The 12,549-nt window shown below is 45.8% G+C and overlaps 1 protein-coding gene and 1 long non-coding RNA gene across 2 annotated transcripts in view; one reads left to right on the top strand and one right to left on the bottom strand.

Moving 5' to 3' along the window:
* Positions 1 to 12,549, bottom strand: part of LOC145539833 (uncharacterized) — a 386,573-nt gene that overhangs the window by 319,642 nt on the left and 54,382 nt on the right. The window lies entirely within an intron of this gene.
* The window catches only part of RBP2 (retinol binding protein 2), a 44,257-nt gene that overhangs the window by 9,400 nt on the left and 22,308 nt on the right, over positions 1 to 12,549 (top strand). The window contains exon 2 of the mRNA XM_081574018.1: positions 5,711 to 5,833. Coding sequence (XP_081430144.1) covers positions 5,761 to 5,833 — 73 coding nt within the window. The 5' untranslated portion in view covers positions 5,711 to 5,760. The remainder of the gene's footprint in view (positions 1 to 5,710; positions 5,834 to 12,549) is intronic.

Raw genomic sequence — 12,549 nt, forward strand, 5'->3', positions numbered from 1 at the left:
TGTGATAGGTCTGTTAAGATCTTCTATTTCTTCCTGGTTCAGTTTTGGAAAGTTATACTCTTCTAAGAATTTGTCCATTTCTTCCAAGTTGTCCATTTTATTGGCATATAGCTGTTGGTAGTAGTCTCTTATGATCCTTTGTATTTCTGTGGAGTCTGTTGTGATCTCTGCATTTTCATTTCTAATTTTGTTGATCTGATTCTTCTCCCTTTGTTTTTTGATGAGTCTGGCTAATGGCTTGTCAATTTTGTTTATCTTCTCGAAAAACCAGCTTTTAGTTTTGTTGATTTTTGCTATGGTCTCTTTTGTTTCTTTTGCATTTATTTCTGCCCTAATTTTTAAGATTTCTTTCCTTCTACTGACCCTGGGGTTCTTCATTTCTTCCTTCTCTAGTTGCTTTAGGTGTAGAGTTAGTTGATTTATTTGATTTTTTTCTTGTTTCTTGAGGTACGCCTGTATTGCTATGAACCTTCCCCTTAGCATTGCTTTTACAGTGTCCCATAGGTTTTGGGTTGTTCTGTTTTCATTTTCATTCATTTCTACGAATAATTTGATTTCTTTTTTGATTTCTTCTGTGATTTGTTGGTTATTCAGAAGCGTGTTGTTTAGCCTCCATAGGTTGGAATTTTTAATAGTTTTTCTCCTGTAATTGAGGTCTAATCTTACTGCATTGTGGTCAGAGAAGATGGCTGGGATGGTTTCAATTTTTCGGAATTTACCAAGGCTAGATTTATGGCCCAGGATGTGATCTATCCTGGAGAAAGTTCCGTGTGCACTTGAGAAAAAGGTGAAATTGGTTGTTTTGGGGGTGGAAAGTCCTGTAAATATCAATTAAATCTAATTTGTCTATTGTATCATTTAAAGTTTTTGTTTCCTTGTTAATTTTCTGTTTAGTTGATCTATCCATATGTGTGAGTGGAGTATTAAAGTCTCCCACTATTATTGTGTTATTGTTAATTTCCCCTTTCATACTTGTTAGTATTTGCCTTATATATTGTGGTGTTCTTATGTTGGGTGCATATATATTTATAATTGTTACATCTTCTTCTTGGATTGACCCTTATGTAGTGTCCTTCTTTGTCCCCTTTCACAGCTTGTATTTTAAAGTCTATTTTATCTGAAATGAGTATTGCGACTCCTGCTTTCTTTTGGTCTCCGTTTGCATGAAATATGTTTTTCCATCCCTTCACTTTCAATCTGTATGTGTCCCTAGTTTTGAGGTGGGTCTCTTGTAGACAGCATATATAGGGGTCTTGTTTTTGTATCCATTCAGCCAGCTTTTGTCTTTTGGTTGGGGCATTCAACCCATTTACATTTAAGGTAATTATTGATAAGTATGATCCCGTTGCCATTTACTTTGTTGTTTTGAGTTCGTGTTTAAACATCCTTTCTGTGTTTCCTGTTTAGAGAAAATCCTTTAGCATTTATTGGAGAGCTGGTTTGGTGGTGCTGAATTCCCTCAGCTCTTGCTTGTCTGTAAAGCTTTTGAATTCTCCTTCATATCTGAATGAGATCCTTGCTGGGTACAGTAATCTGGGTTGTAGATTATTCTCTTTCATTACTTTAAGTATGTCTTGCCATTCCCTTCTAGCCTGAAGAGTTTCTATTGAAAGATCAGCTGTTATCCTTATGGGAATCCCCTTGTGTGTTATTTCTTGTTTTTCCCTTGCTGCTTTTAATATTTGTTCATTGTATTTGATCTTTGTTAATTTGATTAATATGTGTCTTGGGGTGTTTCGCCTTGGGTTTATCCTGTTTGGGACTCTCTGGGTTTCTTGGACTTCTGTGACTATTTCCTTCCTCATTTTAGGGAAATTTTTTCAACTATTATCTCCTCGAGTATTTTTTCATGGCCTTTCCTTTTATCTTCTTCTTCTGGGACTCCTATGATTCGAATGTTGGGGCACTTCATATTGTCCCAGAGGTCCCTGAGGTTTTCCTCATTTCTTTTGATTCTTTTTTCTTTTTTCCTCTCTGCTTCGTTTATTTCCACCATTCTATCTTCTACCTCACTTATCCTATCTTCTGCCTCCGTTATTCTACTGTTGGTTCCCTCCAGAGTGTCTTTTATCTCCTTTATTTCATTATTCATTATATATTGACTCCTTTTTATTTCTTCTAGGTCCTTGATAAACATTTCTTGCATCTTCTCAATCCTTGTCTCCAGGCTATTTATCTGTACCTCCATTTTGCTTTCAAGATTTTGGATCATTTTTATTATCATTATTCTAAATTCTTTTTCAGATAGATTCCCTATCTCTTCCTCTTTTGTTTGGTTTGGTGGGCATTTCTCATTTTCCTTTACTTGCTGAGTATTTCTCTGCCTTTTCATCTTGTTTAGATTGCTGTGTTAGGCGTGACCTTTCTGTATTCTGGTAGTTTGAAGTTCCTCTTTATTGTGGAGGTTCCTCACTGTGGGTGGGGTTGGACGGGTGGCTTGTCAAGGCTTCCTGGATGAGGGAGCTTGTGTCGGTGTTCTGGTGGGTGGAGCTGGATTTCTTCTCTCTAGAGTGCAATGGAGTGACCAGTATTGAGTTTTGAGATGTCTATGGATTTGGTGTGCCTCTGGGCAGCCTGTATATTGATGCTCAGGGCTATGTTCCTGCGTTGCTGGAGAATTTGCGTGGTATGTCTTGCTCTGGAACTTATTGGCTCTTGGGTGGAGCTTGGTTTCAGTGTATACATGGAGGCTATTGGATGATCTCTTATTAATTAATGTTTCCCCTGGCTTTCAGTCTTATTCTTGCAGTAGCCTCAAGACTTCTCCTTCCATACAGCATCAATTATAAAACTTTTAGGTTAATGGTGAAAAGATTCTCCACAGTGAGGGATACCCAGCAAGGTTCACTGAGTTACATGGAAAGGTGAAGTGAGGGGGGGGGAGTTTGAGGTGACTAGGAGGAGAAGAGGGGGACTCAAACGTGGAGAGAGCAATCTAGCCAGCAAGCACTTCCCTCTGTGCTCTCCACAGTCTGGAACCCTCAGAGCGGTTCACAGAGATACAAAGAGAGGGGGGAGGAAGGTAATAGAGGTGACCATGAGTAGAAAGGGAGGAATCAAGAGGGGAGAGAGAGATCTGGGCAGTATTCTGTTCCCGAAGTGTTCTCCAGTACCCAGAACACCCTCAGAGATTCACAGAATTGGGTTGAGAAGAGAAGGAGGAGGTGGGGGAGATAGAGGTTCCCTGGTGGAGAAGAAAGAGTGTCAATAGGGGGAGAGAGTAATCAAGCCAGTAATCACACTCCTGAGTAAAAATGGGTACTAAAGATTGGATTCTTAAATGTACAAAATTGATATCAAATATGTAAAACAAAGATTAAAAATTTAGAGTAGAGATTAGACTCTTATAAAACATACAATATAAAAAAAGAAAACAGTGTAAAAAGAAAAAAAACAGTAAAACAGTGAAAAAAAGAAACAGTAAAAAAAAGAAAACATAAAAGGTATAAGATATATGTATTCAGTTTGCTTTAAAAATAGAGGTTTTTTTTTTTGCAAGGTAATAGTGGGTTATGAAAATGAAAATTAAAGGTGTAATAGAGGACTTAAAGAAAAAAGAAAGAAAAAAAATTAAAAAAAAACATGATAATAGTAAAAATATATATCCCGGACTTTCTCTGGGGCTGTTGTGAGCAGTGTGGGGCCTGTTCAGTTTCAGATAGATCCTTGTTCCTGCTTATACTTTTCAAGATCTATAGGCCCCTTTCAATGCAGTCGGTGTTAACTACAGGGATTTTAATCTGTTGGCCTGTCACTTCCAAAGCGCTTCCCTCTGCTTATTTGGCTTCTGTTTGGAGGTCTCTTCAGTATCCAATTTCCGCCCTGCCACAAAGGGGCAGAGGTGGTCTCTTTAGATTCGCTTGTTCAGTCGTGCTGTGGGGAAGGAGGAACACTGCAAACCTATATCACTGGCGTCTGTGTGGCGAGCTCGCAGTGTCTCGGCTGCACTGGGTTCGCCCCCGCTCACGGCATGTGTGCTTTCCCCATCTACCCTGCTCAGGCTTCAGGTTACTCAGCCGGCGAGTGGGCCCTGAGATGCGTGCACTTCCCAGGTCTAAGCCGCTCAGGCTCAGGTTCCCAAGTACTCCACAAAGGCGCAGACTCGGTTGGGCCCGTGGTTTGTGCTGTTCCCGGTCGGAGCAGCTCAGGCAGCCAGGAGTTTGGCGAGCGCACTCTCCCCTGTTGGGGCAGTGCGGCTTATCACCTCCCTGGTCCCCGCCTCGGTTTGCAGGCGCGCCCGGCTCCGGTGCGCTTTGTGTCGGTTCTGGGGAGCTGGTCTCTGGCTGCGACCCTCCCAGCGGCTAGCGACCCTCCGGGATCGCAGGCAGTCTTTGTTTAGAAACTGGGAGCCTGTTTGCAGATTGGTAGGGGGTGCCCTCTCTGGGGCCGAGTTTGCCCCTTTCCAGCTCTGGCTGGCCCCGCCTGCCTGCTGTGTCCGGCGGGGGATGGGGCGGCCCTCAGCCAGCTAGCTCTCCTCTGGTATCGCTCAGCCCTTTGTTCTGTGAGCGGGCCAGCAGCGCCTTAGATTTGAGCTTTTCGCGGGATAGTTCTCTCTCTCTGGCTGTGCCACAGTTTAGGTTACTATCTCACGTTAGCTCCCTCAGATTGCCCTCAGGGCGTTCGGGCCCAGTCCTTACCCTAAGCAGTGCCACCGGCTCCTCTCCGTTCAGCCCCCACTTGCTGGTGGCGGATGTGAGCGTCTGGGGTTCTTTGCTGGGAGTTGCCTTTAGGCACGTAATCTGTGGGGTTTATTTATTTTTTCTCCCAGTTACGTTGCCCTCCGAGATTCGAAATCTTCCCCCAAACCCGCCGGTGAGAGGGTTTCCTGGTGCTTGGAAATTTCTCCTCTTTTACGACTCCCTCCCCAGGACGGGTCTCCGTCCCTAACACTTTGGTCTCTCTTTTTATCTTTTATAATTTCTCCTACCTGCTTTCGAAGATAATGCGCTGTCTTTCTGGATGCCTGCCATCCTCTGCCAGCGTTCAGAAGTAGTTTTGTGAAGTTTGCTCAGCGTTCAGATGTTCTTTCTATAAATTTGTGGAGGAGAGAGTGGTCTCCCCGTCCTATTCCTCCGCCATCTTAGCCCCCTCCTCCTTTAGCACCCTGTTTTAACAAAACTCTTTTCCTTAGAGCATTGGAGCCAGACAGACCTGGATTTGAATCCCAGGTTGACCACTGACCAGTAGTTACTTGGCATGTGATTTCACCTCCTTGATACTTTCTCATCTGTAAAATGGAGATGTTTAAACATAGCTCAGAGCTCTTGTAAGAAAATAAGATGAGGATGTCTGGTGCCCAGCCCAAAGTAGAGTAGAGGTAAACAGGTGTGAGTTCTCATTTCTTGGCTTCACCAGCCAGGCCAGAAATGCTGGCTACACAGCTAAGAGGCTCCAGCTGAGGTTTGAAGCCTGGGAGCTGGTGGCCTGTTGTACATGAGGGGTGGGCACTGGGTATTTGCTGGACAGAGTGTTCTGTATGGGGCCAGGGTTCTGAAGGAGCCAAACCAGCCAAAAATGAGCTCACCAGGACACCCATGCCTGGCTGTGCCAGGTTTTGAGTGTACATTGCTCATAGTCCTGCTGAGCTTTGCAAAGGAAAGGAAAGTTCCTTTGGGTTGTACTTGTGACCTTTGAGCTTGTTATCTTCAAAGTCATAAGCCTGGCCCACTGTATTATAAAAGTAGCTCATTCTAACATGTTCTCCCTGCAGCTTTCTCCTTGCCATCCAGCACACACCCACAGTAACCAGAGGCCACCACCATGACAAGGGACCAGAATGGAACCTGGGAGATGGAGAGTAATGACAACTTTGAAGGCTACATGAAGGCCCTGGGTAAGGGGGATGCAGGAGGTGGGAGAGAGGGGAGGTGAAAAAGGGAGAGAGAGGGCAGCTTCGTAAGGACTGTGGTCTGGCCCCTCTGACAATGCCACTGTGGAGTTCCCCAGACCTCTGTGCAAGTCTTGCTCTGTGCTTCTTACCAGCTGTGTAGTATCAGGCAGGCCATACTCATTTGCTGAGGCTCAGATTCCTCATTGGCAAGCTGGGAACAATAATAAATGAGGCTATGTCTAGAAGGTTCTTGGCACACAGAAAAGATTCACTGACGGCAGGTCTCCTTGCCTTGTGATCACCACCAGCTGGATCTGATATTATGCACAGATGACCCCTGCATTGCTCCTTTGTTAGTCTTGCAGTGGAGAAGCAAAAAAAGAGTGATTAACAAATCTCTCAGCTGAGAGAAAGTCAGGCCCACAGAAGGCTAGGAAGGGCTTTCGTCACATAGGCCAGACAATTTACTGCTCACCTGACTTCTGAACTAGATACCAGTCCAGGGGCTCCATCAGCATGTGTACTGAGTTAATCTCTTGTGGGATCTCTTGTGGGGCAGGCAGAAAAAACATGAAACCAGAGGAGCTGGGCCCATGGAGGGGAGTTCAATTTTGGGGGCAGCTACTGTAGGCCCCAGGTGGTGCTAGTGGTAAAGAATCCTCCTGCCAAAGCAGCAGACACAAGAGATGCAGGTTCAATCCCTGGGTTGGGAAGATCCCCTGGAGAAGGAAGTGGCAACCCACTCCAGTATTCTTGCCTGGAGAATCCCATGGACAGAGAAGCCTGGCGACCTACAGTCCAAGGGGTCTCAAAGAGTCGGACACGACTGAAAGTGGCTTAGCACACACTGTAGGCCAGGCCCCAGACAAGGAACCTTGCCTGTCCTTATTCCTGTGATGGCCTCTGGATCACCTTTTCTAGCTTTAGATCTCTCCACAGAGAGAGTTCCCAACTGGAACTTCTCTATACCAAGCATGAGAAACATGGCTGCAAGTGGGGTTTGAGGCCCAATAATTTGGATGTGATGATAGAATGTCTCATCAAGAATGGGAATCATAGGTTTTTCTGTGCCATTCACTTCTACCTTGGTGACACTTCCATCGTGTCAATGAATAAGGAGAGCTCATGTGACATGTTGTGCAATTTTCAGAGACTGGAATTTTTTCCATGGACTTTAGACATGTTTCCAACACTGAACAGATTTTTTTTCCTCCTGGCTACAGTGTTGGACTTCCCAGGTGGTGCTAGTGGTAAAGAACCTAGCTACCAATGCAGGAGACGTAAGAGATGTGGGTTCAATCCCTGAGTCAGGAAGATCCCCTGGAGGAGGGCATGGCAACCCACTCTAGTATTCTTTTTTTTTTAATTTTAGTTGGAGGCTAATTACTTTACAATATTGTATTGGTTTTTGCCATACATTGACATGAATCAGCCATGCATTTACATGTGTTCCCCATCCTGAACCCCCCTCCAACCTCCCTTCCCATCCCATCACTCTGGTATTCTTGCCTGGAGAATCCCATAGACAGAGGAGCCTGGTAGGCTACCATCCATAAGGGTTGCAAAGAGTCAGATCAGCTGAAGCAACCTAGCCTGCACACACACACAGAGTGTTACCAATACACTTGGGAGAGGAGGGAGGAGGTAAAAAAATCCTCCTGCCAGAGCCCTAACCCTGTTGCCCCTGCTTTTAGTACTGAGTGAGGATAGAAAATGGAATCCTGCCTCTACACGTGGGTAAATGCTCTGGAGCTGAGCTCGGGACTAGGATTCTGAACAACATCATACAGAGGAGGAAATCAAACCAGAAGTTCAGCTGAGGCTTTCTCTCTGACCAGTTTTTTAACCTTTCTGACCCAGTCTCTTCATCCACCAAATAGAGATACCAGCCTTGCTTGTTTCTCCAGATGATGCTGGATGTGCTTGTTATTTGGAATGACTGAAAGTACTTTAACAAAAGCTATTTGGTGGTTTCAAGCTCTCTGCAGTAAACTGAACAAGCCCAACTCATGGAATGTAATCGAAAAGCAATTTTGTGTCCTTTGCCGCTTATTCTTAAATAATAAAAAGTCCTGTGGTGACTTTAGGTACAAAATCAAGTCTCAGATTAGTTTTCTTCTGTACAGGGTGGGCCCCTGGAGCCGCTCTTTCTAGGCTGGAGGTGAAAGGCATGCAGTCCTGTTACCATCCCCTGACCCCTCTGGGGGATGCCAGGAAGCAGGGCACCCTGTCAGCTCTTTCAAACAATCTTCTTCTAAAACAGCCTTCCACTGACTCTTTCACCTCAACTTACAGCCTCCTGATGGAGGAAGGGTGCTTGGATCGGGAATGTGATGTGTGAATGTCTTGTTGTAGGAGGTTTTGGAGGGAGTGGCCTTTCTGGTTCTCCTTGGCATTGGACACCTCTTATCTCTCAGAGCTGCAGTCACGACTTTTCATTCAACATCTTACTATGTTGATTTCACTCTAGCGAGCCAACAGCTTGGCCTCTTGGTACCAGTCTCTGCAGCGCAGAGGGGTGGGCTCACAGTTCCTGGTAGAGACTAACACCATAGGGAATGGTACTAGCTAACCCTAGAATGAGGGTGTGCTCCTTGCCTCGACTTGCCCAGCTGCTTCTGTGTTCCTATGGTGTCCTAGGAATGTGCCCCAGCTAGAACCCATGATTCTTTGTGCAGAAACACCACTGCCAGGGTCACCTTCCCACTCCAAGAGAGGACACCTGACCCCGCTCATCTGCCCACGGGGACACAAGTGGGCCAGGCAGGCACTGGCGGTGACTGGAGACAGGTCTCAAGGGCTCAGCCAGAAACAGCTGAGTGGGGCTGCTCGTCCCCACTCACCACCCTGCAATTGAATCTGCTAACAGAAACCCAACAGACCCGTACAATTCCCTCCACATCCACCCCACAAGACAAAGGTTACCGCCCCAATATTGACAAGTTGAAGCCTGGCTTTCTTGCCCCCTGGAGCATGAGGCCCTTGGCATTTGGGAAGGACATATGTGGAGATCCTCCCAAGTCCCCAGAAACAGAAATATCACTAAGTTCAACTCCATCCCCTACCAAAGAGCCTTCACTTTCTTAGACCTTAGTCCCTAGCACCAAGGAGTCGGCTTTCTCTGTGAACCTGGAAGCTAGTTCCGGAGGAAGGAAGTACTGTTTTTTTTTTGGCGGGGGGGGTTGGGGGACAAACTGGCTTTGTTCCCAGCTGGCAACTCACTCCACACCCGGCCTCCCCACATGACCTGGCTGCCAGCCTCAGCAGTGACATGTCAGAGCAACCTTTGGGCTTGCCCCAAATTAGCCAGGTCATTAGCTATTCAGAGAGTGAGTGCCAATGGTCAATGGTACCTTGTTTCCTGGTGTTCCTTAAGGCCCTAGATTCTTTCCTGACAGTGAGGAGAGCAGCCAGTGAACTACTCTTCCCTGAGGAATCTGTCATGCCCTGAGGTCCTCCTTCAACTTGGATCAGGGGGTCAGAGAATGGAGGAGCGATCTTCAGTCTAAGGGGCAGACCCCTCATAGTGAGGTTCCAGTGCTGTGACAGGACCGCAGGGGAGAGTCCATTCACTCTGCTCCAGAGTGAAGCCAGCACTGCACGTACATGGGGGATCACTCAGCTTCTTTACCAAAGCTTTAGACGTTGCCCATGGGAGCCAGGGACTGTGCCATCTGAGGCAGGCCCAGGCCCAGTCTCTGTTCTCAAAGAGCTCAAAGTGGTGCAGCCATTCAAGCTATAGCCATGTACAAGTTGCATTCCTGTTTTCTATTACAGTGTGATTAAATCCCCCCCAAAACGTAGTAGCTTTCTTTTCTTATACAGTGATTTTATTATGCCTCTCGTAGTTATGGGAGCTGACCTCTCACCTAGAGAGGTCTTACTAGGAGGATCTCACTCCATTGTAGCAGGACAGTGCCTGGGGCCATCTCAAAGGCTTCTTTGTTCCTGTGTCTGACATTCAGTGCTGGCCAGCCCCTGAGACCTCAGCCAGGGCTGTGGGTGTCTATTTGTAGTGTCCCTCATGGCCTGGGTTTCCTTACATCACCCTGGCTGTGTGCAAAGAGAGAGGAGGCAGCAGCTGAATGACCTTTTTTGACCCAAACCCAGAAGTCACATAGCATCCCTTTTGTTGTATTCTATTGGTTGAAGCAGTCCTGAGTCCACCTATATTCAAAGGAAAGGTACGTAGACCCCACCTCTCAAAATGTCAAAATCACATCGTAAGAACATCCAGTAGGATGAGACATAGTGTTGCAGCTATTTAAGAAAGTATAATCTGCCACAGATGGGACAGCAGGTGATTCTGTCCCTTGGGCCTGAAAGGACTATAGTCACAATAGAACAATGGTGACCGGAAGTGTGTAAGCTGTGTGGTGATGGATGGTAACCAGGCTTGTGGTGAGAATCACTCTGCAGTCTACACAGATGAATTATTATGCTGTACATCTGAAATTTACATAGTTTTTTTTTTTTAAGTGTGTGTGGCGGAGGGGGTGGTGGTTGGAGAGCTACAATAGATGGGTCATTGAAGGCTTCCTGGGACTTCCCCAGTGGTCCAGTGGCTAAGACTCTGTGATTCCAAAGCAGGGGGCTTGAGTCTGATCTCTGGTCAGGGAACTAGATCCAACATGCTGCAACTAAGACCCAGCACAGCCAAATAAAATAATAATAATTTAAAAAAACCAATTAGCTAAAATTGTAGATGCTTATTCTTTGGGCTTCCCTGATGGCTCAGTGGTAAAGAATCAGTCTGCAATGCCAGAGACACAGGAGACTTGGGTTCAATCCCTGGTTTGGGAAACTCCCCTGGAGGAGGAAATGGCAACCCACCCCAGTATTCTTGCCTGGAAAATCCCATGGACAGAGGAGCCCAGTGGGCTACAGTCCATAGGGTCACAAGAGTTGGACGTGACTGAGTGACTGAGCAGGCACGCGTGAAGTCTTCCTACGTACTTCTGGGTGGAGTTTTGAAGGAAGGAGAGGAGTGCTCCACACAGAGATAGAGTTAGCTCTGGCCCTGTGGGCACATGCCAAGTTTAGATTGATAAGGATGTATGTGGCCAAGGGAAGCAGGAGTCATATTACCAAGGCAGTGGGGCAAGAAGAGTCAAAAAGTTACCAGGGCTGGATCATGAAGTGGTGTATCACCACATGTGGACATCACCCAAGGGCATCATGCAAGAAGAGAATCCTGGGAAGAACTGTAGAGAGGATAGAGAGTCCATGAATGCCCTGACAGCCAGGGTGTAAACAGATCAGCAGAGATGGTCAGAGAACTGAAGAAGTGGTTACAGTGGCCCTGGGAAGACACAAGAGCGTTGCCAAGGAGGGCAACCAGGGAGTTGTCTATAGCAGGAAACAGACTAGATTTGGTGACCAAGTGGAGAAAAGGCAAGAAAATGTGAGAGCCTAGAAAATAAAACACCACCATGTAACTTTAATCAGGAAAATAGGAATGTATAATGGAAGGCATCTGTTCTGAAAATACCTAGTTAACATTGAACTTAGAATCTTTTGGGAAATTTTTATTCCAAATATTGTAAACATCAGGAAAAATACAATTCCCTTAATTCACACAAAAAAGTGAGGATCATCTTCTATAAAGAGCATCTTTTCATTGAAATTTTCATGCACAGATTTAAAAGAGCAATGGCCACTGCAAAAAGTCCTAGTGGGTCTCTGAAAAATTTTACCAGGACGGCAGTAGCCTTAGAGATTGAAGGAGCTCCCACCTGAGTGGTCTATGCCAGGAAGCATTTCCTGATTACCCACAAGGTTCAAAAGCCTTACACTTTGAAGGAACCAAAGTGTAACATCAGAGATGAGCACATGTACAAACAATTCTCACGCCATGATAAGTATCATGCTATCATGAGCTTCCTATACATTTTTTCATTCATTTAATTAATTCAGTTTCAACAAATGCATGAGCACCTATGGCACACCAGGAAGTGCTCTGGGCATTGGCGAAGTGTAGTAAATGAGGCAACAAACTCCCTTCCTTTGTGGAGGGTGCATGCTAGTAGGAGAGAGAGTAACAGTTTAAGATGATGTACTTTAGAAAGGAATTTTTGGGAAGAGAGTGATGGGTGGTCAGGGAAGGCTGTCTGAGGAAGTGACGCTGGAGCTGAGGCTTGAATGCCGAGAAGCGATGTTTCGGGTACAGCAAGTACGCAGGCTCTGGGTGTGTTAGAGAAACATGCAAAGGCTGGTGTGCTGGGCATGTGGTGAACCCAGTGGTAGGTCAGGCCTTACGATGGGCAGACTTAATCCATCTTATTTATATTCTTTAAGGTTTGCTGTGGCTACAGTGTGAAGAATGAATCACAGGAAGGCAAGACTAGAAACAAGCAGGCCCACTAAGGAGGTTTCTGTGTTGTTCAGGCAAGAAATGATGGTGCATCGGGTTGGGGCGACGCCCAGGACTAAAGAAGAGAAGATAGAGTTTCAGCGAATATTTTGGAGATAAAGCCAACAGGGCTTTCAGATGAAAATTAAATGGGAAGAAATGCAGGTGGCCCCCAGGTTGAAGCCTGCATAGTTAGGAAGACCATAACTCAGCTGACATGGGGAGACATGGAGAGGAGTAAGTTTGGATAGGGGTGCCGGTTAGGGGGGAATGCATTAAGAATTCTGAGTTGCTTATTTTGATTTCAGATGGCTGTGATGCATCCAAGGAGAGTGTTAAAATTGGCATCTTGATATAAGATCTAGAA

Source organism: Giraffa tippelskirchi, chromosome 2, assembly GCF_054371585.1.
Source record: "Giraffa tippelskirchi isolate mGirTip1 chromosome 2, T2T-mGirTip1v1.2.pri, whole genome shotgun sequence".
Lineage (NCBI taxonomy): Eukaryota > Metazoa > Chordata > Mammalia > Artiodactyla > Giraffidae > Giraffa > Giraffa tippelskirchi.